The 25,272-nt window shown below is 43.2% G+C and overlaps 1 protein-coding gene across 1 annotated transcript in view; it reads right to left on the minus strand.

Moving 5' to 3' along the window:
• Positions 1-24,824, minus strand: part of TNFSF11 (TNF superfamily member 11) — a gene marked incomplete at both ends in the record, with an annotated part of 35,226 nt that extends 10,402 nt beyond the window's left edge. Inside the window, 2 exons of the mRNA XM_082602253.1 lie at positions 16,717-16,884; positions 24,588-24,824. Of these exons, the coding sequence (XP_082458379.1) occupies positions 16,717-16,884; positions 24,588-24,824 (405 nt within the window). The remainder of the gene's footprint in view (positions 1-16,716; positions 16,885-24,587) is intronic.
• Between the last annotated feature and the right edge of the window lie 448 nt (positions 24,825-25,272).

Raw genomic sequence — 25,272 nt, forward strand, 5'->3', positions numbered from 1 at the left:
GAAATTTTTTTTCCCTCTCTATACCTGTCAGGAAATTCTTAGAGGGTGGTCCCCTCCCTGAAGTAGAAACTCTGAAAGGAGGCCCACCTTGACCAGGGATCTGACAAAAAGGAACCTCAACATCAGGAAATATGGTCTCAGAATTCTTGGGGAGGGGGCTTCAGAAAACAGCAGGCTCAGAACCTGCCAAGACTTGTTCAGAGCTTGGCTAGTGAAGCCTCCAAAGTAAGCCATGAGGGCCCTGGACATGGGGGCCTCACGTCTCTAAATGTGACTCCATCAAGGCCACTCCACAGAGCAGGGCCACTCTGTTTGGTCATTTTTCTCAAAGATCAGATACTTTGCTACGTACATACCAAGCATAGTTTTCTCTTGAATGGCCCCCTAATATTTTTAATTTTCAAAATTATAAGAAACTCTTTTAAAGGAGTACCCAAACTTCACCCCAACGGACAATTCCATTTATTTCCTAAGCTTTGCATTTATGTTTATTTTCATCCACAGTAGTCCTCTTCTTTTGTCACATTAATTAGAGTGTTTTAAAATTTGCAGAGTTCTTTAAGTCCCAAATTTAATCATTCAGACATTGCTTCTGGTTTCTTTGAATGCAGAAAGTTCTGATTCATCTATTAATAATTTGGGGAAGACACTACAAAGAACATCCTAACTCCTTTCCTCTGAACAAATTATTCACATGAAAGAGATCTTTTAAAAAATGTTATATGTGTTTTATCTTATTTTATATCCAGCTGTAAATTAGAAAAAAAAAGTTAACTCTCTGGATAGACATTCAATGCACTCATATGTTGTCTACACTCTCAGAATGCCCACAGCTTTGCATAAAGACGTATAGGCAGTTCTGATACACCTCCCAGCAAACAGCCTCCAACAGAAGCCAGAAACAGTTTCCAGGCTGAGGAAGCCAGGCAGACAGCCCTCCGTGCGCTCTTCTCTTGGCTGAAAGCTACTAAAGAGAGCCCAGTGCCCTGCTCCCCAAGAAGATCAGCGATCTACCTTCTCAGAATACAGCATGTTTAGCATCTGTCACATGCAAGGACAAAGAGAACTACCCCCTGGTTTCCAAAACCTACTTATGACCATTAGGATCACCTGTAAGTTACTAAGAAAAATCCCATGAATGAAGGAACCTATTTATGGTCACACTGTAACAAGTAGGCTTTTCAGCGAATTTATGCACTTCTTAAATAAGCATAATTTGCGCCTAAATTATGAGAGCTCCATTTAACCCTTCAAAACAGGACAAAAAGGAAAACCCACCGACTGGTAGACAGCCAAAGAAATCGCTGCCAATTCAAGGATAGAAGAAATCCTCTGACATACTGCCACCTAGTGGACACTGTCTAGCATTGCCAAGCCTGGGCTTCCACAGCCAGATCTCGCAGATTTGAAACTGCCTTCGCCCCCAACTCCAAAGTCTAAAAACAAGAGAGATGCAGAAGTTTCACAACATTTGAAAATCTGCTCCTTGTGGTATCTTCCTATTTAGACTGCACTGACTTTTCCGTCTTTGCTGTCCGAGTACATTTGAACAGACAAGAAAACAACCGGTATGATTTTTCTTTCCTTTTAAATTTCGACTTTTTATTTCACTCATAGAAAAAATGTTGGGATTTCACAATTTCTCCTCCAGGAAAGAAAGTACACAAAAGATTAATATGATTGTGTAACTGTGGTCTGTAGGACTGCTTCTCTTTAACTTCGCCTGAATTCAACATCCCAGAAGTACAATTCCCAGGAGTGTGACAGGGAGACTGCTGGGACAGGCTCCCTTGAATATCTTGGATCTTTTTCCAAAAGAGGGAGGAGGGAGACATCCCAGAACTGGCTCAGTCTTGATATATCAAAGTCACTTAGGAAAGATTATACTCCATAAGAATAAATATAAACACCTATCAGTACTTTCAACTTCTTTTGAGTAATTATGGGAATTTTCCTCCAGGTAATTTAAACATTTACAGCAAACGCTTAAGCCTGCAAACTCAGCTGGATAACTGCCCCAAACAAGACTTTGATAGCATACCAATTCAAGAGCGAATGTTATTAAATTGGCCTTAGTTTGTTTGACTGAAGTGGTTTTTTTTTTTTTTTTTTTTGGTCTTACAAAATCATATGTATAAATAGATTTAAATTTGCACTGGGGACACTCCCAGCTGTAAAGATTCCCTGAAAAAAGGTCAAGTTCCTGGAGTCTGGCCTTATCAGACTGAAAATCCCATCTGTTCATTGTGATGTGAATTGTGTGATCCATGTGGGACCTGTCAATCAGCACAGGAGAAACAATTTGTCTAGCTAGATGCTTCCAGAAACCACTGGCACCAGCTCCTACCTGGGGTCTCAGGTGGCTGGCTCCCCCTGCAATCCCAATGGCAGCTGCAGGGACATCTGGCTGGTTGAACAAGGATTTAACACCCCGTTTGCCAGATATAATACAGGGTTCATACACTTGTTAACATATGCAATGCATTCATTTTAACATCTGAATGATACCCTTCCTGTAATTCTTCTCCAACTTAGTTACAAGAACAGTGTTTTCATCAGCTGAGTTAGCACATAAATGCCACATATGGGTTGCTTCTGAAAATGAATAGCCAGTTTCCTAATTTTGCAGAGAAATCCTGCAGACTTCCACCTTGTAAATAGCTCAGAAATCCATCCTCTCCTCTCCAGCCAGAGGACCACTGCCTTCCTTCAAGCTTTATCATTTCTCATTAGGATTCCAATAATAACCTCCTACCTCCTCTCCTGATCTCCTGCTTTCCTCCAACTGGTCCATTGCTGCTAGAGTGAGCATCAGAAAGTCTGCATGGAAGCAAGCCCCTTCTCTTCTTTTTTGAAAGGTTTTTAAAAATTCTTATGGAGGGCTTCCCTGGTGGCGCAGTGGTTGAGAGTCCGCCTGCTGATGCAGGGGAAACGGGTTCGTGCCCTGGTCCGGGAAGATCCCACATTCCGCGGAGCGGCTGGGCCTGTGAGCCATGGCCGCTGAGCCTGCGCATCCGGAGCCTGTGCTCCGCAACGGGAGAGGCCACAACAGTGAGAGGCCCACATACCGCAAAAAAAAAAAAAAAATTCTTATGGAAATATAGTTGATTTACAATGTTGTGTTTGTTTCAGGCACACAGCAAAGTGATTCAATTATATAGATAGATAGATAGATGATAGATAGATTCTTTTTAAGATTCTTTTCCATTATAGGTTATTACAAGATATTGAATATAGTTCCCTGTGCTATACGGTAAGGCCTTGTTGGTTATCTATTTTATATATAGTAGTGTGTATATTTTAATCCCAAACTCCTAATTTATCCCTCCCCCTACTTCCCCTTTGGTAACCGTAAGTTTGTTTCCTATGTCTGTGAGTCTATTTCTGTTTCGTAAATAAGTTCAGTTGTAGTATGACAATACTACAAATACTACTTAGTATGACAATCTCTAGGTCCATCCACATGCTGCAAATGGCATTATTTCATTCATTTTTTATGGCTGAGTAATATTCCATTGTGTATATATACCACATCTCCTTTATCCATTCCTCTGTCAATGAAGTCCCTTCTCTTCTGAAAACCCTCCAGGGGCCGCCTGCAGACTTCAGGAACAAGTCTACATTCCTTACCTGGGTTTATAAGGCCCTGCACGACCAGGCTGGTTACCATTCTGGACCCTCCAGCTATTCCTCCCCTGCACCCCCAAACTCCATCACCCCTGAGGACACTCTGGACACTCAAGCCACACAGAACTACTTAGAGTTATTTCTCTCTGCAGGTCTCCTGCCCTCCCATACGTGCAGACTTGGCGTACAACTGCTCCCCTGGAGAAATGTCTTACTGCCTTATCGATAGCTCATCTTTAATTGTAAAGATTTTTTTCCCATGGCATTCTTGGCTCACAAGGCACCGAAAGAATAGCCACCAGGTGTTGTGGAGCAACTAAAGAGACAGGATTAGAACTGATGCCTTAGCTTCGCTTGCCTGCTCTCCGAAAGCTCACGTGGAGCTTCCAATCCACAGGACATGCGGGAACACTCTGTATGCACTTGGATGGAGCTGGAGGCCCCCCAGCTTGTCATGAAGAGTCAATGGTGACAGTTCGAAAACACTTCAAAGCAAAGAACTTTAAGAGCAGGAGCCATTAAAGGTTCTGTCACCTAAATACATGTCATTCAGCTAGAGTGGAGCCTGTGCTTCTCAGCCCAGATCCCCTGGAGCAAAGCCCTACAGGGTACCCGGCACCAGCAGGGAGAGGGCAGGAGCACGGGGAAGGGGGAAGGGCATCTCCCCCCAATACCCACAGGGGAGGGGGAGGGGAGGGGGAGATAGGAGGGGCTCAGGGTCCAGCAAGGGTCGGGGCAGGTGAAACAGTAGATAAGGCATAAGCCCCCCTAATCCTGAAGGTGAGAGACTTGAATTTGTAACTTTACCCTCTCGTCCCTAAAATTCTTGATTTCTTACTATGAACTACTGATTTTAAAAATTCTCTCAAAGCCAGAGTCTTCTCCACAGGATTCTATCTCCCCCGCCCTCATGCACCCCAGCTCTGAACCCCCTCATCTCTTTGTCTCCTCACTGAATTAGCCACCAACCCACGACCATCCCCGGAAATTCTCAAGAAAGAGTTTTACCAAGAAAAATGTGGACTGGCCTCCTCCTTCCACCCCAAGTACAGTCAGCGAGGGCTCATTTCTCCCAGAAGAAGTCTGCTGATTGGAAAAGACATGTCTTTGCACACACATAATGTACTCTACCCACCGAACGGCTAAAGAATACGGTGCCCTTGTTTTCCTGAAGCACAGTGATGCTTTCCCGGCAGGGCGATGGCTATGCTGGGAATAGAAAATTAGTTTTTATTGTTTAACCTTCATGGTTTAAATGAGGAAGCTTCTGCTCTAGGTAAAGGTCCCTTCGGGTTTTCATAAAGTAGCCCTATGACAGCAATATTAGTCTTCATAAAAAGTCCAATTTTAAAGTGTCTTGAGCTAGGGTACTCGTTTAAAAAGTTTCATCTAGGGCTTCCCTGGTGGCACAGTGGTTGAGAGTCCGCCTGATGATGCAGGGGACACGGGTTTGTGCCCCGGTCCGGGAAGATCCCACATGCCGCGGAGCAGCTGGGCCCGTGAGCCATGGCCGCTGAGCCTGCGCGTCCGGAGCCTGTGCTCCGCAACGGGAGAGGCCACAACAGGGAGAGGCCCGCGTACCGCAAAAAAGAAAAAAAAAAAAAAAAGTTTCATCTAAGGCTTGGCAGGGTAACTGCAGTGGGGAATCTTGGGCTAACTGTGCTATTTACCACGTCTCTGCTCTCTTTTGCCACTTGAAACATAATTATGCCACCTCATATTGGCAGAGCTTCTGACATTCACAAAGCCCTATCTCCTCTGTAGAAGGCTTACTCGCACATCGACTCTTCCCCAAAGTATTTCTGACTGCTACAAATGGAACTAAAGGGGAACAGAGGTACCAGGCCAGCCACTGTGGACCAGTGAGGCCAAGGAGGGAAGGGGCAGGATGGCCGTGAAGGTCCTCCAGACTCCAAGTCCCTATGGTGTTCATGCCCCAAAGAGGGAAGACGCTCCCTCTTGAAGAAGACCTCCACCCCTTGACGAGAACCTTCCAGGCCCTTGTAATGTGGCTAGCTTCCGACAAGATTAAACAACCAGCCACCTGATGACACCGAGAGCAGGGATGAGCACAGATCACTCGTGTATTCATTAAACGTGTTCTTTAAACATTAACTGAGCACCTACTCGTTGTACCTGTCATTGGCTAGAGAAACCAAACATCACATAGTCTCTGTCCTTGGAAAGCTCACATCTGGGTGAGTCAGACCCACACCCGGCTCCTGGGGTCAATGCTATGATGGGGTGAGTACGAGAAGCCCTAGGTGTACACAAAAGGGGCCCCTAACCCCAAAGGTGGGCAGGCGGGCATCACTGGGGGACTCTTTGGGAAGTAATGCCTGAGCTAAATTTTGAAAGACAATTAGAAAACTGTACACAAAGAGCCTGGAATGGCACATAAAGAACATGCGCAAAGACCCATAATTCATCCATCATTTCATCCATCCATCCATCCATCCCACAAAGCTCACTGATGGCTGCTAGGGCCAGATGCTCTGCAGGATGCTAAGATGCTGCATGTCCTGGCTGGATATCCTCTCTGGCTTCACTGTGTTTATGGCTGTAGCAGGGGGGCGGGGGTGGGGTGGGGAAGGGCACAGCCAGGTTAGGGAACTTCTAGCACCTTCCTGAGGTGGGTCCACCGAGCACAAGCTGAGGTGGGGTGAGGAGATGGAGCCACAAGGTAATGAGCCTGGAGAGGCCGGCGTTGGAAGGAGGGTTCCAGAACACAAAAGGCTTTGTGTTGTGTGTTCAGCAGCTCAGAATTTATCCCGATGACTATAGGGGGTCCCCCAAAGGATTTCCTTAAGTAGGAAAGTAAGATTGTAATTTGAGAAGTCACTCAGCTGTGGAGGATGGACTGGAGGTAATGTGAGTAGGATGGGGTGCCCACTTGCAGCGGTCCAGATGCAAAATGACAATGGTGATGGTGACACCTGTGTTCAGGTGACAACAGCAGTGACACAGAGTAAAGCATGTGAAGGTTTCGTAAGGAGGTAGAATTCCCAGGACGGGGGTGAGATGAAAAGTCAGTGAGTAAGTGTCTAAGACCATCTTCTGGCTTCTGATTTGGGGTGATGGAGATAATATCATAGTAATTCACCACACGAGGGTAGATCAGATGAGAAGCAGGTACAGGCACTGAGGAGGAGAGATCCTGAGTTCACCTAAACTTTCTGATGAAGATAAGCCTCACAGTTTATAATTATCAAGATTATTTTTACTGCTGCTACTGCTTCTATTACCACCTAGTGCTCTCAAAGGGCAATAACTAAGGACTGGGGTAGCACCCTCGTGATGAGGAAGCTACGAGAGAATGGACCTCTCAGACCCTGAATCTCAAAAAGTTCAAGCAAACGTTTATTGTCTGGTCATCTCAGATACAGACTGTTCTCTGCAACTTCCAAGACCCGTCTTCTCCACACAACACAGGCTGAATCCTACTTCTTAAATATAGTCATTCATTCATCAGTGGCTCCCCTGTCCTCCAGTGGCCCTCAACTCTTCTTAGGATGCTTAGAACACCTCTTTGGTCAGTATCCACCCTGAAGCCTTCTTGTAAAGATGGACCAGCCCCCAGCCCTTCTAAAAAAAGATTTCCCATGTCACAAAGTCTACTCCTAAACTACCAAATCAGAATCTTTGTCACAGTAATCTAGGAACCTTTTTCTTTCTTTTGTAAACAAGGTCCCCAAGTGATTCTTAAGATCAAGCAGGTTTGGAAAACGCTGCTCTAGGGCAGGCCATTCTCTCCAGTTCCACAGGCTGTACTTCTCCTAGGACGAGCCACTCCTGGTGGAGCAATCCAACCATCCTTTACCAAGTCCCCTCCAACTGAGGACCCTCAGTCTTCCTGACTTCTGGAGTCTTAGCTCAAGATCCCCATGCCACATAACGAGATGCTCCTCTTTCAGGAACGTCCTTCTTCTGCTCTGTTTCTTTAAAAATGTCAAGCCAGAATATCTTTCCTTCCACCCTGGAGTACTTTTAGCACGAAGATAAGCCCACCTCTGACAACATCATTCCCTGGTTATTTCCCACGTGCAGACCCTCCTACCTTTTGCCCTGGGTCTCCCCTGAGATTGAGCGCATCACGGCCAATGGCCCATTGTTGGGCAAAAGGCAGTAGATGGCCTTGGTTTTGTAGGAAAATTCTGTGGGTCATACTTTGGCTTTCCCATAAAGGCAGCTTTTATAAATGCTAGATATAATTGGGGTTGATTGAATTGCAGTTCCCAAAACTGTTATGGCAGAGATGAAATCCCATTGGAAAACCACTACATGACTAACATCTTGATTTGGGAACATCAGTGCCCCCAAACCCCAAGTTGCCTTGTGGGTTTACAAGAAACTTTCTTGGGACACATACTCTTATATACAAAGGCAAAGAGATAATGAACGGGGTTTAATTTTTCCCCTTGTTTCTGTTGTGTGTGTATTAACTACAAAGCAAATGAGAAATAATGGCTATGTAACAACTCCAGTGATTACAATTTCATAAACAGTTAAGATCTACTCAACTTTTAATTGATTTCTTATGTGCTTTAGTTTTAAAAATGGGAATAGGTTTCCCATAATAATTGACATTGGAATTCTAAGGAATCAGCTTTACAGATGAAAAAAACAACCACTCAATCTGATGAACTTTCTGGTTTTAAATTAATGTTCTTGAATCCACAAAACCTACTAAAAACTGGACAAGTGAGAATCAAGGTTTATTCACAGATCACAGATGCATATGACTAAATGAACCTTTGAGAGTTCCTCAGAAAGATGCATGCTGTTAAATCTACCTTCAAATTTCTCTCTCTTCTGGAATCTAAATAATCTTAAAGTACTTTAACTTTTAGAAAATAAAATCTTGACTGTTCCAATTTTTCATAGGCTTGTATATATAAAGAGTTACCTCTTGTTCATAAAGTGAACCCACTTTCCTGCCTAAATAGGGTTTAATGAGCACTGGAGATCACTCACTGTCCCCCTAGAATCCATCCTCTCCTCTCTCCAGTTAGTTACAGGCAACCCCTTTCCTCAAGCTTTGGTGCAAATGGTTGCCCCGCTAGAGACTACAATGTGTAGCCTACTTTGACATGACATCCATGTGTCATTTTATGAGTAAGTTCCAGCCAATAAGATGCTACTAGAAATGATTGACCTCTCAACTTCCAGGTACCACCTTGACTTTTTCTTTCTCCCTTTCCTCTGTATGGAGATGACAATATATGGAGAAACCAATTTGGATCCAGAGATGGAAGGTACCTGTTGAGGATGGAGGTGCCTTCCTGCCAGCCCTGAACTGCCACCTCCGGATTACTGCACACGAGAGAAAAAACTTCTATCTTATTTTGTCCAATGAGGGATGAGTCTCTTTGTTAGGGCAGCATAGACTATATGAAATAACAGTGAATATATGACTGAGGATCAAAGGGCTGTGAATCTTTGGGTACATCATTCTTAGCACCAGGAGATAGTTTCATTTATATTGTGAATCCTGCAAGAGATAAGGCCAACTATGCACTGATTCCCAGGGAATAAAATAAGAATTCCAGGTAAGAATTAATTGTTCAGTGATTATGGCTCTGGTTTTACTCCCCATTTTCCAGTAAATCTTTGGAGGCTCAGAGACTTACTGACTCCAGGAAATGGTTAGTCAAGAATATGCTAACAACATAGCTTACTGGTAGTCATCATCACCATTGGCTTTTCATATTTTGGGATGAAATAAGAGAGTTTTACAAAAACATATAAGAAGCCAGAGCTGTGTTTTTAGTTCACATTGTAAACCTGCCTCTACATAGTTTATAAGCTATGAAGAGGCAAATAGACCTGGGGGAAACATGATTAAAGCAAGAAGTCCAGATGAACATAACTTTCAACAAAAATTAACCTGTAGTATGATTATATGGAGGCATTATTGCTTCAGGCTATAATATTAATAATTATCAATTATAACATTGGTAAGACATCCAATAGATGAGAACCAGGCTTATAACATTCTGAATGGCTTTGTGAGTTGGTCAATGACTCATGTTTATTTAAAAATATTAGTTTACAGAGTTCAAGAAGTCATCAGTCATTTACTTGTTCTTTGCCTTCAATCTTTTTTTTTTTTTTTTTTTTTTTTTGGTGGTACACGGGCCTCTCAGTTGTGGCCTCTCCTGTTGCAGAGCACAGGCTCTGGATGCACAGGCTCAGCGGCCATGGCTCACGGGCCTAGCCACTCCGTGGCATGTGGGATCTTCCTGGACCGGGGCACGAACCCGTGTCCCCTGCATCGGCAGGAGGACTCTCAACAACTGCGCCACCAGGGAAGCCCTCCTTCAATCTTGAGTCTACGTTAGATGTGATATATTCAAATGTGAGCAAAGTGGCTGCAGTTCTTGTCCTGATGGAACTTCAGATTCGTTCCAAGATCTCTAAGCATTTCTGACTGTGCAGCTTCTTCAGGGAAAAATTTTTAATGCTCCCAAACATGCATATTTATTTATTTAAGTATTAAATAAAAACCTTCCTGTATATTAGCTACCTTATAAAATATTCACAAAAATAGTTTGAAGCCAATATTAAAATATACAGATACATGTAAATCACCTTGCTTCCTTCCAGCGTCCTAGGGAGGTCACCTTGAATGCACTGAACAACCCACGTTGGAGAGCAAGGTGATTGATTGGTGTGATTTGCATATTGATCTCTCTCCTCCATATCACCCTTTCAGATACATTTCAAAGTAAGTTTCAGGAAGTCTTTCACAAACAGGTACCCAATGTGAAATCAACAAGCAGGCATATTAACATCAAGTAGAGTCACATCCCAGGGCTCAGGATGTATAAATATGTATAAACAGATGGCTTTCCACTGAGACTGGTCGGGAGGTCTGAAGGCCAAGTGCTCCTGCTCAGGCCTGAGCCCCCCGCACTGCTCCTCAGGCTGGCAGAGGCCAGAGAGGCGGCCAAAGCTGGAGCAAGAATTGCTTTATACATCGGACACCGTATTTGTACTAGTGTTTTCTTTATTGTCATAGACTGTTATGAGAGACTTTGTAAATTGTGGTTGGTAGGGTTGGATCACTAAGAGGCTTTCAGAGTTCTGTGCTAAAGGGAAAAAAAGCCAAGAAAACCCAGCCACAAACAAAAAAGGCGGAAAAAACAGCATTACTTGTCTGACCAAAGGCGGGCTGGGTAAACACCACTTTTTGCACACATAGAATGTGATATTGTGCTTATGTCTAGCATTTGTTACCATTGGATGGGTAGATCTCTCAGTAATGACTGCAGCCACAAAAGTAATTGTGTTTTATGGGTTCACCCCATATCTATATTAGAACTGAAACTAAGATACAAACCTACTTATGAATGCCTGATACATCCATCCTATTTTTAGCATCAGCAAAGGACATGAGAAATTTGATTATTTTGGCAAGATGTGTAGACTGTCACCTTAACCAATAATCCTCATCAAAGGATAACACATTAGGCAAATCGTTATTTGGCCGAGGTAAGAGAAGGATAAATCCTTGGTTAAAGGACAAGTGATAGCAAAGTGCCTAGCACAGAGTGTGCACTGAATAAAACTGCTTGAGTCTAATGATAAGATGAATAACGTGTGTCTCCTTCCTAAAGAGTCTCTTGTCTGGGGGAAGAAATGGCATCTTCTACCTCCAAACACACAATGGTATATTATGACAACTTCTTATTCCGTAAAAAGAATGACCTGTGTGTAATATTGTCACCCATGAGTAACAATCCTATAGCACAACAAAAGCAAATATTAAATTAATGAAATAAAGTTCTACTCATCCTGTGAGTCACACTAGTCTGTTAGTATAATTAAAGCTGTGTGTCTTGGGAATTCCCTGGTGGTCCAGTGGTTAAGACTTTGACTTCCAGTGCAGACGGTGCGGGTTCATTCCCTGGTCGGGGAACTAAGATCCCACATGCCTCACGGCCAAAAAACCAAAACATAAAACTGAACAACGTTGTAACAAACTCAGTAAAGACTTGAAAAATGGTCCACATCAAACAATCTTAAAAAAAAAAAAAAAACCTGTGTGTCTTTAATAAGAGCAGTTGACTATTCTTGTCCGCCCACAAATCTTTCTCCTTCTGGCTTCCCAGGCACTGAATCTCTCAAAATTAGTGTTACTCATGTGGAATGAGGCACCCTGTCCCCAACAAGCTCCTAAAATAGTGAAAATTCTTTCATTATTGTTCATCAACATCTTTAAGTACAAATTGGCTTATCGTACTTTCTATACAGTCAGTTAGAAAGCTCAAAGGAAATGGGACAATGAACAAGTAAGTTCTGATGGGGGAGTTAGCGGTGGAAAGTTCACCGAGGGAGCAGAAGTGTCAGACTGCCAGGGAGCCGCTATTGGCCACGTCTCTCCATCTGGCATTTGTTTTCACTTAGGACGTGAGATAAGGCTATCACTTTAAAAAAAAACAGCAAACTGTCCTAGTCCCATTTTTGAATAACCCAAATTACACTCACTTATTCAAAATAATTTTCTATTATATTAAATTATACACACACATACATTCACACACATAAAATGAGGTCTACTCCAAGGTGTATGTTCTCGTTCATGGACTATGGCTTTGCATAGTTCCGTCTTTACATTATCCAATCCTATTTTAAATGCCTCTATAGAGTTTTCTAGCTTTGTACGTTCCTTGTTAAGCTAATTTTTCAGGCTTTTTAAAAATTATGAATGAAATCTTTCATTCATGTTTTCTAATTATTGTTTGAAATGGGGGCAGCTAGTGATTATTACCTATTAACGATTTTTTTTAATAAATAAATAAATAAATTTATTTATTTTTGGCTGCCTTGGGTCTTTTGCTGCGCGCAGGCTTCCTCTAGTTGCGGCGAGCGGAGCTACTCTTCGTTGCTGTGCATGGGGGTCTCATTGCAGTGGCTTCTCTTGTTGCGGAGCACAGGCTCTAGGCATGCGGGCTTCAGTAGTTGTGGCTTGCGGGCTCAGTAGCTGTGGCTGATGGGCTCTAGAGTGCAGGCTCAGTAGTTGTGGAGCACAGGCTTAGTTGCTCTGCGGCATGAGGGATCTTCCCGGACCCGTGTCCCCTACATTGGCAGGCGGATTCTTAACCACTGTGCCACTAGGGAAGTCCCTACTTATTAACTTTTACAAACTGATTTATTTTGCTTGTAGCTTTTCAGTTCTTTTGAATTTTCCCAAGTATACGATCATATCACATGCAGATTCTACCTTCTATATATTTTCTTTCATTCTCATATGTAATTACATTTGCTGGCACATTCTGAACAATGTTAAACAACAAGGGGACAGTGGGCATCTTTGGTGTATTCCTGATATTAAGAGAAATGCTCCTATTTTTCATCATTAGCTAACTTTTAGTTTGAGCTATTTAGGATAACATCAGGAATCCATCTCGTTCTGTTTTCTAATGGATTTTAAACATCAGAAATAAGTGCAAAATTTTGTCAATCACTTCTCAGTGTCTATGAGATGATAACATTTTTCTCCTTTGACCTGTTAAGATGAACCATCCTTGCATTCTCATAGGTAAATGTTAATGGTATCTGTTCTTCTTAATATTACTTATTTTCCAAATTATCTTGGCTGATCTTGCATACTTATTCTTCCAGAGGAAACCCAAAGTATAATTTTTAAGAACCAAAACACCATTGAAATTAAAAGTTTATCTCTTTTTCATTTTAAGGATATACAGTATGGGTTGATTTAAACAGAAAATTAGGAGACAATCATTTACCTAACCAGAATTACCTTAATTAGAGGTTCAGCTTTGAACTAACAGATTACCTCTGGTACATGTCAATGTTTATAGATAGACCACTCAGTATTTAGGAGGTGGGATAAAAAACTGACTACTGAAAATGAAACATAAAACAAAAACAATAAAAAATGAATTGGAATTTGTCTTTCTCTGTCTGACTTAACTTCACTAAGTATAATATTCTTTAGGTCCATCCATGTTGCTGCAAATGGCAATATTTCATTCTTTTTTTTAATATATCACTTACATGTGAAATCTAAAAAACAATCCAGAAGAATGTATATGCAAAAACAGAAACAGACTCACAGACAGAAAACAAACTTGTGGTTACCAGAGGGGGAGAGGGAGGGAAGGAGGGACAAATTAGGAGTATGGGATTAACAGATACAAACTCCTATACATAAAATAGAATAAGCAACAAGGATTTACTGTACAGCCCAGGGAATTATATCCAACATTTTGTAATAACCTATAATGGAATATAATCTGAAAAAAAACGGAATCACTTTGCTGTATACCTGAAACTAACACAATATTGTAAATCAACTATACTTCAATAAGAAAAGAATAGCAAATTGAGTATTAGATTAATAGATAGCTCAGTAGATCCTTTTTTTCCCAATGTAGATCAGGATTTTTAACGATAATTTTAAATTGAGGGTCTTGCAAATGTTATGTCTTTCTCTCCTCCACTAATACACTATCCTTCAACATATAGCTTAAAATGCCTTAAGAATAGGCTGTTTAATTACTTACTGTATTAATTAAATTAATTAATTATACATCTTAAATAGACCTAGAAGTTTCCTAAGGATAGTATATAATCAACATGTTTATTGCTGCTGGTGATAAAAGTGTCACAGTGGTTTTCTGCAACTTGCTTCAGTGTCCTATTGTTTTGTCCTATTGCATGTTTAGAAAAATGATCAAACCTGCTCTATCTAAACTTTTAAAATATGTCTTTGATTAAATCATCAACAGTGACAATGAATTAGTAATACTCATGATAAAAGTACTATATAAACATTTAATGAGTGCATACTATATTTCCAGTACTGTGCTTAGGTCCTTTACATCTTTTATTTCAAATCAGCCACAGTCCTGCCATGGAGGGATTGTGAGCTCCACTTTTTAAAGATGAGGAAGCCAAAGCGAAGAAATGTTAAGTATTTTCCAAGATCACATTTATTTAATCATAAGTCTGACTTCACATGCCACGATTTTTCCCACAAAATATATATGAATTAAGATGATGTGAGCAGAGGTAAATACAGTATAGTAGCCATTAAATTTCCAATTTCTTTCCATAGTAAAAAATCAGAAGTTAGTCATTTTTCTCTTATTTTTAGTAGTTTAATTTTTTGCAAAAGCAGAAAAAGAAAATGTTATAGATGAATTAGACTAGTGGAATTGCTGTTGCTGTAGCTCAAAAATTACAATGTAAGATAAAAAGGTCAAATTTAAACCCACAGTTTAAAATATGCATCTACTGCGTAAAGCTAAGCACCTACACACTATAATGAAAGTGTAATATTTTTAAGCAATAGCTCCTATAGATATTAGAATAATATGTACTTCCTTGATTCTATGATTTTTGTGTGTGTGTGGTACACGGGCCTCTCACTGTGTGGCCTCTCCCGTTGCGGAGCACAGGCTTTGGACGTGCCGGCTCAGCGGCCATGGCTCACGGGCCCAGCTGCTCCGCGGCATGTGGGATCTTCCCGGACCGGGGCACGAACCCGTGTCCCCTGCATCGGCAGGCGGACTCTCAACCACTGCGCCACCAGGGAAGCCCGATGTATTATTTTCATATTTCAGAATCTCTGAAATTGATGCAACGAGAATCTATAATGATCATGTTTAATTCTTCAGTTAAAATTTTTTTCTTTCTTTGTGATGCATGAAATAAAGTAAGCTGAAAATTCGTGGTATCTTAGATTTGTTGAAATATAGCAAATATCAGTTTTAAGGGTTATATAAAACAGCTTTATCGCCCTACTTCTATGTCCAATACATATCCTCTTTTTATTACTTTATTTTTTTATTTTTGCAGTACTCGGGCCTCTCACTGTTGTGGCCTCTTCCGTTGTGGAGCACAGGCTCCAGACGCGCAGGCCCAGCAGCCATGGCTCACGGGCCCAGCCGCTCCGCGGCATGTGGGATCTTCCCGGACTGGGGCACGAACCCATGTCCCCTGCATCGGCAGGCGGACTCTCAACCACTGCGCCACCAGGGAAGCCCCCCATATCCTCTTTTTAAAAAATGCTATTACTATTTGTGAATCTTTAAGAAAAAAACTAATTAAATTTTAGTTTAGATTTAAGGCATTTGAGAACTTTAGTATTTACTCTAAGATAATCAGAGATAGCCCAGGGAGTTGCAAACTAGAGGTTGGGATGTATGAGCGGATGCAAGAATCCATGCAGATGTGCACGCACGTATGCAATGTATACAGATGTGCATGCACTGGAGTCACAGGATTCTACCTGGTTTTTGGGTAGAAGTAAAATAATTGCAAGGCTGCAGAATTCTCAAGTGACTTTATCCAGGAAAGTAAAACAGGCAGTTATTACAGGGTTTCTCAGTTGAGGCTGTCGGTGTAGAGAAGTCATCCGTCTTCTCTGTCCCCAGCTCCTCCCTTCTCACCCAGCTCTCCCGGAGAATGAAAAATGGACAGAGAGTTTCCATCTCACCCACCACACCAATTCTTGCTCTACTCACTTTACCCCCTCACTTCGGATGACAACAGTGGACCAGCTATAGTTATTCTCAACAGAGACCTGGATCCACATACGTGGAATAGAGGTTCCTACCATTGTAAAACCAAATATAAAGGAAGTGGCCAGCAGAGAATTCTGTGAGCTAAAGGAATGTCTTCTAAGGCAGGGAATTCAAACTAGCAAACTAACCCACTGACTACCACAAACCATCTTTGTCCTCCTTCCAAGTGTGAATGTAAATCCCTCCTCCAAAATAAGAGAAGAAAAGAAAGAAAGAAAAGAAAAGAAAAGAAAGAAAGAAAGAAAGAAAGGAAGAAAGAAAAAGAAGGAAAGAAAGAAAGGAAGGAAGGAAGGAAGAAAGAAAGAGAGAGAAAGGAAGGAAAGAAAAGAACATCTGCATGAATGTTGCTGGTCACCAAAACTAACCACTACCAACTTCAAAAGAATTCTGCTAATCCCTCAAAAAATTCTCTTTAGCTCTTTTACAAATTATTAAAATAAAAAAGAACAAAGTCAACAGCACTTAGCCAGTTTTAATTTTCAATATTAGGAGAGCCAGTGAGGGCCCTTGACTTATCTCAATGTGGACTCACCTTTTGCACAGCTGCTTGAAAGGCCTGTTTAATTCTCTTACACGAATCAGGTACTAATTTTGAGTCTTGACTCTCCAGAGTTGCGTCTTGCAAATCCGTGTTTTCATGGAGTTTGAAAATTCTATTAATGCAGTGAGTGTCATCTTCTGATATTCTATTAGGATCCATCTGAGGGGGGAAAAATGTGAGGACGTCAGAGTGGTTATCACTGATCATTCTGTTATTCAATAAAGTGTGACTTAAGGACAAACGAATTCATTCTTGCAAGAGTCATTATGTCCCCAATAACTAATAGTTAATACAGTTACCATCGAGTTGGTGAAAAAATTGACTTCTAATTCTTTTTTTTTTTTTTTGCGGTATGCAGGCCTCTCACTGTTGTGGCCTCCCCCGTTGTGGAGCACAGGCTCCGGACGTGCAGGCTCAGCGGCCATGGCTCACGGGCCCTGCCGCTCCGCAGCATGTGGGATCTTCCCGGACCGGGGCACGAACCCGTGTCCCTTGCATCGGCAGGCGGACTCTCAACCACTGCGCCACCAGGGAAGCCCTCTAATTCATTTTTATGAGTAGCTGACTACCATCCACAACACACCTGTACACATGTGATTCATGGGGAAATTATCAAAATCTTCTGACATTGTAAAAGTGCTCACTGAGAGGAGGGGAATCAAAGAAATGACATGTGTTCAGTACAGGGAGAGAAAGCCTTTTATCTTTAAGTCCCCCCATGCAGCACACTATGTGGGATTATGAAGCCCACCTGGATGTTCAAAGCATGAAACCTATGTAAGTCAGGTGAAATTAACATCATGTTCAGCTCCCATGTTTGCCTGGCCTTTTCCCGTAATCAATGTGTGTTTTAATCAGCTGAAGAAGGGAGGGAGAAATCCATTTCCTAGCCCCAAAGAAAATCTAAAGCCATAAGCATAATTTCCCTTTTCGTTGATCCTCTCATCAGTTTTCTTAACCTGGAGTGGTACGTCTGTCAGAGGGTGCCTAAGAATGTGTGTGGTGATACTTGGTGTGAGCTGGGATGAGGAGGGCTCATGGTGTGAGCAAGCTCCATGGATACATGCTGAGGGGATGCTAAAATTCTTGTAGTGTACTGGATAGTCTCACCCAAAATATCCCCATCAAGTTATTAGCTGGTCCCCTGGTTAAAACAGGTGCCAGCATAAGCATTTCTTTAAGTATTACTCTTAAAATTGTCTGCCAGCTCCTCCTGCGGCTCCTACAAGCCTCTGTAGTGGTGTCAACTGCCAAGTAAACAGTAGAGGTAATTAGCTACCTGATTGTTTTAATTAGTTTAATTTTTAAGTGGTTTAATTTATTTTCCTCTTCTTTCAAAAAAGTCAAGGTACTTCATGTGCATTTGCTTATGACTAGGTACAGGCTAGATGAAAAAAAGGGAAAATTATGTAAGTTTCCAATAACCAAAGCCCAGTCAATTAATATCAAGTCTCTCGTTCCCTGGTTTAATCATCGTTTTGAAAGTCATCAGAAGATGTGCAGGTTTATTAACCAGCTGTCAGAAGTAACCTAAGAAAGTACCCTATCCATACCTGAGATTCTCAAAATGAAATAATAGCCTTTCAACAAATGTGCACCCACTAATACAAATTTTATCATTCCACTTTTGCACGGGGTGACTCAGGAAGCAAAACTATTTGCAATCCAAGTTTACTTTTTATTTCTTTAAAATAATTAGTACGAATCAGAATATCTGAGATTTTATATAAGGCAAGTGTTCAATTCCATACTTTTTTTAAAAAGCTCACTTATACCAATAAGTTTCACAAAAAAACAGAGAAGCCTGGACAGCTGATATGAAGAGTCGTTGGGTTCAGACCTCAAGAAAGAAGAATCCTGCAAAGGCCTCAGCTGGCTCACCACCAGAAAGCCGCTGAGCTAAAGGAACAGTGTGATATTAATGGGGAAATGCCTGGGTACCCTAACATTGGTTAAGCTCCAGTCCCGCTGAAAGCTAAGTGCCATCAACAGAAGCAGCAGTACCAGCGACTCTTGCTACGGAAACTATAGTCCAATCACTTGCAGTATTACAGGCTCACCCAGAGTTTGCTAGAAATGCAGACGCTCAGGCACCACCCCAGGCAGTGCCTGTGAATCTGCACTCTAACTAGATCCCAGGTGATTCTGATGCACATTAAAGTTTGAGAAATAATGCTTTCCAATACCAAAGATACAAATATCGATTGTCTGCTATTAAAATGTCTCCAGGGCTTCCCTGGTGGCGCAGTGGTTGGGAGTCCGCCTGCCGGTGCAGGGGACACAGGTTTGTGCCCCGGTCCGGGAAGATCCCACATGCCGCGGAGCGGCTGGGCCCGTGAGCCATGGCCGCTGGGCCTGTGCGTCCGGAGCCTGTGCTCCGCAACGGGAGAGGCCACAACAGTGAGAGGCCCGCGTACCGCAAAAAAAAAAAAAAAAGTCTCCAAATTTCTCTGGACACCAATTTTAAAATTTTTTCACAAGTAATACCAATTAGTATTAATACAAAATTACTGAAATGGTCAATAATGGCTAAGGGTTTAATGCAAAGAAATATAATGCAAAGATTTTTGTCCCTTCTCTCTTAAAAATATGTCCATGCCCAGGTCCCACCCTTGGCCAATTTAATCAATATCCCTAAGGGGAGGTGTTTTCCTAAATGAAAGTATGGCATAATTAATTTTGATATACTCACTTATTTTGTTTATTTAAGGGTCATATGATAGAATTTTATTTTTATTATTTTTAAAATTTTATTTTATTGAAGTATAGTTGATTTACAATGTTGTATTAGTTTCCCGTGTACAGAAAAGTGATTCAGTTGTACATATATATAACAGTTTGCATCTGCTAATCCCAAACTCCCACTCCATCCCTCCCCAACCCTGCCCGCCCTCTTGGCAACCACAAGTCTGTTCTCTATGTCTGAATCTATTTCTGTTTCGTAAATAAGTTCATCTGTGTCATATTTTAGATTCCACATATAAGTGATATCATATGGTATTTGTCTTTCTCTGACTCACTTCACTTAGTATGAAAATCTCTAGGTCCACCCATGTTGCTGCAAATAGCATTATTTCATTCTTTTTTTATGGCTGAGTAATATTCCACGGTGTAGATGTACCACATCTTCTTTATCTATTCACCTGTCAATGGACATTTAGGTTGTTTCCATGTCTCAGCTAATGTGAATAGTGCTGCTATGAACATAGGGTTGCATGTGTCTTAGAAATTTATTTTTAACCTGCAAGCAAATGTCTTTCTTATTCCAGTGCCTTTGCAGCTCTTCTTTCCTGAAGATGGAGACCAGGAGAAAGGGTGGCATAGAGGTGCAGGGGTGCAGGGCCAGCAACACACACAGGCAAATGATGGCCTCTGCTCCTGTGGTCTCAGCACTGCAGGAGCTGCAGGGCAGGGCGCCGGACTGATGCTGGACCCTCCACATTACTCACCGAGCGGCTGGACAAATGTAACCTCTCCCCTAACAACCCATCCCCTGACACAGCAGTCTGGATAGAAAATTTATATGATGGAAAAATTGCACTTTTTAGTCTATTTTAGCTACTAACGAGATCATTTATACATTAAAAATTAGAAAAAGGTATATTTCTAGTGCTGCAAATCATTTGAAAAGCTTTTTCAGTAAATTCAACACGCAAAGCCCTAGGCTGTATGCTGTAAAGAAGGTAGTGAGCAAAACAGGCAGTCCTGACCTTCAAGGAACTTACACTCGACAGAGGAAAGAAGAAACTCATCCAAAAATCACAGTAAACAGTAAATGAATTCATTGTACCTAGAAATGACTGAAAATATTAAGTGAATCTTGAATATCTGATTTAAACTGGACTTCAAAAATACCGTGATCAGATTATGTAGTTCATGTGAAAGGAACTCAATCTTTAAAAAAAAACAACTTCCTTGAAACTTAATCATCTGTAGGGTTAAATGAAGCAGGATGCTAGACATTTGTGCTACTTTGTTTTCTGTTTTTTTCAAGCAGGCAGCCTACACACCTCCACATCAGATTTTCCGTTCTCCTGTTTGGGTAACAAACAGCCCAGGGAGGTTGGTGTGCATATTGGGGGTTTGGCGGAAGGCATTAAAAGGGGACAGAGATTGAGTTTCCTGAAAAGCTTATCTTGTAGCTAAGCTCTAAACTTTGTATATGGTTATACGGATGCTTAAAAAAAAGGGGGGGGCACATAAATTTTAAAAGCAACTTTTTGTAAGGGTTTTTTTTTCTTTGTTAACCAAAGTATGAATACTATGTGGTAAATATATAGCACAAGCCACATGCTGTTTTTTCTTTGGCAAGGTTGGTAGGGGAAAAGCCAGTCTACACTGGATCTAGTACTTTTTAATTTTTTTCTTAATCTAGGCACAAGCAATCTACAAACATTCAGGAGGCTGGTTCACGTTTAGCTATTCAAACATGAGTGGAGCAGGGGAAAATTTTTGTCACTATAATTTTTACATTATTTGGGGACATTTTTCTAAATGCATTTAAAACTAAATTGAATAGTTGTTTCTTGAGGATTTGCATGGCTCCCCCCTCCCATCTTTAAACAAAAACAATAAAACTGGCTCCTTTTCTTTTTTTTGTAAACTGTTAACTGCAAACATATTACCTGATATTAGATGATTTCATTCTAGTTCAAACACATTTAGAAGCCCCAAGTAGTTGACCCACAAATTTAGTGGAAATCAAAAAACTATCTCTTATTTGGTACCAAGTTCTAATCCAAGGAAGCTGATAGAAGTGAAAATGTTAAATCAGTGTCAGGTCAAACTGAATCTACTCTCTCAACTAGAACTTTGAAAGAAGGCTTCCAGCATATGTAAAAGTGGAAAGAACTGTAGACTTGTAGAGCTTCCAGGTACCCATCACCGAGCTTCAGCAATTACCAGTGCATGGCCAATCTTGTTTCATCTATAAGCAACCACTTCCCTGTTCCCCAGGCTCCCCACCTATTATTTTGCAACGAATTCCAAACATCTTATTTCATTTGTAACTACTTCCGAATGTATCTCTAAATGATTAGGACCCCTTTCAGTATGAACTGTAGATACCGTACTCAGCAAGACGTAACCACATCTAGTGGAGTATCCTGCTATGAAAACATTGCTTCTAATATTACTTCTTAACTGAAGGAGATGACTTTTTTTTTTTTTTTGAGGTACGTGGGCCTCTCACTGTTGTGGCCTCTCCTGTTGCGGAGCACAGGCTTCGGATGCGCAGGCTCAGCGGCCATGGCTCACGGGCCCAGCCGCTCTGCGGCATGTGGGATCTTCCCTGACCGGGGCACGAACCCGCGTCCCCTGCATCGGCAGGCGGACTCTCAACCACTGCGCCACCAGGGAAGCCCAAGGAGAAGACCTTTTAAAAATGTAATACACGGTTGGGTTCAGAGTAATGGTTAATATATATTTGCATAAGTCTTGGAGAAGCCCAGTCTTCATGGCATTTAGGAAAACTGAACCCAGAAATTCGATGACATTAAATTCTCCATCTGAAAATTTTCTATCCATGTGACATCAAGATTGCTAGGTGATCATCAGAAGGCTAGAATCCTCAGCCCACCAGGCCATTAATATTGAGAATCTCTACAAAGAAGCTGAACACTTTCTTCAACAGCCCAACAGGTCATTCTTTCCTAAATGGTCACACCGATTTCCGCGGTTCCTGCCAATCTAAGCTGTTCCTGGTCCCTAGAACTCATTCATTCCCTACTGCTCTTTCAGTGCTGAATACTCACTTCACTACTACTGCTATGAAAATGCCATAACCCCGGGGCTTCCCTGGTGGCGCAGTGGTTGAGAGTCCGCCTGCTGATGCAGGAGACACGGGTTCGTGCCCCGGTCTGGGAGGATCCCACATGCCGCGGAGCGGCTGGGCCCGTGAGCCATGGCCGCTGGGCCTGTGCGTCCGGAGCCTGTGCTCCACAACGGGAGAGACCACAACAGTGAGAGGCCCGCATACCACAAAAAAAAAAAAAAAAAAAAAAAAAAAAAAAAATGCCATAACCCCAAGTTGTTAGAAAAGATAAAAGAGAACTACTGAATCTCCTGTCCCTTTTCTGAATGCTTCTCTCTTATTTGACTAAGAATTTAAAGTCTTTTGTTCTAGGCCCCTTCATTACCTGGCATCATGCAATGCACACAATGTGGCCATTGTATGTTGAATAAATGATTCTTTTGTTTGTTTGTTTGTTTTGGGGTTTTTTTGCGGTACACGGGCCTCCGGACGCGCAGGCCCAGTGGCCAAGGATCAAGGGCCCAGCTGCTCCGTGGCACGCGGGATCCTCCCGGACCGGGGCACAAACCCGCGTCCCCTGCATCGGCAGGTGGACTCCCAACCACTGCGCCACCAGGGAAGCCCTGAATAAATGATTCTTAATTCATATTCCATACCATTTAATAGTGTCATGGGCAATGCAGGCACTCAATATACAGACATTAAGTGGTGGGGCGGGGCAGGGGGAGGGGGACAGGACCACACGCTGGATGAGAAAATGGATAAATCACTCATTCTTGGCTGCAGCATACTCCAATGAAAGAAAAATGTTTCATCACTTTCATATAGATTTGTGTAATGTACATTGCAAGTACACCACTTGAAAGTTGTATTTTTAGAAAAACTTCCTCTCAATAGGAAAAGATTATTTTTATTAATATACAAATACAAATTTTCTAAAGCACTGCACATAGTATGTCTACCTTTTAGTAGATAAACTAGTTCTATAAAATGCAAATTAGTGGATACTGAATATTTAACAAAAAGCCTATGATTACAAGTAATGGAGTTCAAGACTCTGGCGCACGTCAAAAACCCATGCAGCCCAGGCAATGTCTTGTCCTGATGCATTCAATTTGGTTTGGTAATCACCTTTGAATCTGAAAACCAATGAAGTCCAAACCCAAGTCTCTTTTCCCATAAAAAAAAAAAAAATGCACAGTCAGCCCCCCACTTCCTTTGAGAAAGAGTTCACAGCACCAGACAAGAATACTTGAATGAATCCAACCAACTGCACTGCAATTTCCAAGAAAACACAAGAGCATAAACCACCAGAAAGCATAAGGTTACAAATTTACCCCTTCCTTTCTACGATCTCTCTGCCGTTCCTAACCGGCTTCCTCACCTTTGAAAAGCTGGTTACTTGCTAGATTGTCGCTAGGCTGTGCCGGGGGAGAGAACACCTCCACACACACTTTGCTTCCTTCCTCCGCCCACTTAGTGGGAAGGCACGAGGGCCCTTCTTTCTTCTCTCACTCCGCGCGAGCGGAGCCCGGATCCTAAGACCAGGCTTCTCTGGCCGCGCTATGTCTTTCGATCCATCTGGCGACTTGGGCATCGCCCCCCCGGGGCTCCAGCAGCTGCTGGCAGCGCACGCACTGCGCGGTGCAAAGCAACCAACCCCAGGACCCCAAATCCTCCCGGGGGTGGGTGGGAAGGGAAAGGGTCGATTCCCAACGGTAGACGCTCAATTGTTTTTCCTGAGTGGACCTAAGTTCATTCTTTGCTTCAAGTGGGAAGTGGAAGCAGAGAAAAGTGTGCAGTCGTTTCCCAAAGAGGTGAGCGGCCAATGCGGTCTCGCCGGGGGAAATTCAAACGCACCAGGCCGGGCGAGCTCAGCTTCGGCGCGCAGCGGGGCCGGGTGCGTGCGCGAGGACCAGAGGCCAGCGCGCCGGGCCCCGCGCCTGGCTGTCCCCCAGGCGGACGCTCCCTTTTTAGAGTCACTTTCCCCTCCCCAGATATGCAAGCTCTGGGGAGTCAAGCCGGGGGACTAGACTCCATCGCCTGCAAAGTGCTGGAGGATGAAGGCGGGTGCGCCCCGCCCGCGCGCCCCTGGGAGGCGAGCACTCACCTGCGCTCGGAAGTAAAGGAACAGGGCGACGCTGCACGCGACCTGGCCCAGCCCCAGCCCCAGCAGGGCCACGAACGTGGAGCGGGAGGCGGCGGCGGAATGGTGCGGGGTGGGCTGCGCGGGCGGCGGCGGCGGCGGGGCGTGCAGGGCACCCTCGTGCGGGGCGCCGGAGCCGCCGCTGCCCATCTCCTCGGAGGCGCGCAGGTACTTGGTGTAGTCTCGGCTGGCGCGGCGCATGGCGCTCGGCCCGCCTCGCTCCGGCGCTCGCCTCCCTCCGGGGCTGTTCTGCCGGCGGCCAAGTGCAAAGGCGGCGCAGAGCCGGCGCGCGGCCAGGCGGGCCTCGACGTAGGGGCGCTCAGAGCCGGGCGCTGCTCCTGGGGCGCGCGGGCGAGCGAGGAGAGTGCCGGCCGCCCCAACTCTTATAAACCACTTCGGGAGGGCTGGCCCCGGGAGCCAATCAGCCCCGGCCGAGCCTGCCTCTTCCACTCCCACCCCTGGCTCCCCTTCCTTCCTTTCGCCCTCCCTCCCTTACTCTCTCCCTGAAAGACCTCCTCCCTCCCCATCGGGGCCCTCGGAGGAGGAGGCTGTTGGTTGTTCTAGCGGTTCCAGAGGCCACTTGCCCATCCTCAGCGGCCTTTCTGGAGGTCCAAGAGATGGGCTGGGGGAGATGCAGATGAATGCCTTG

Source organism: Mesoplodon mirus (genome assembly GCF_964341445.2).
Source record: "Mesoplodon mirus genome assembly, chromosome: 17".
Lineage (NCBI taxonomy): Eukaryota > Metazoa > Chordata > Mammalia > Artiodactyla > Ziphiidae > Mesoplodon > Mesoplodon mirus.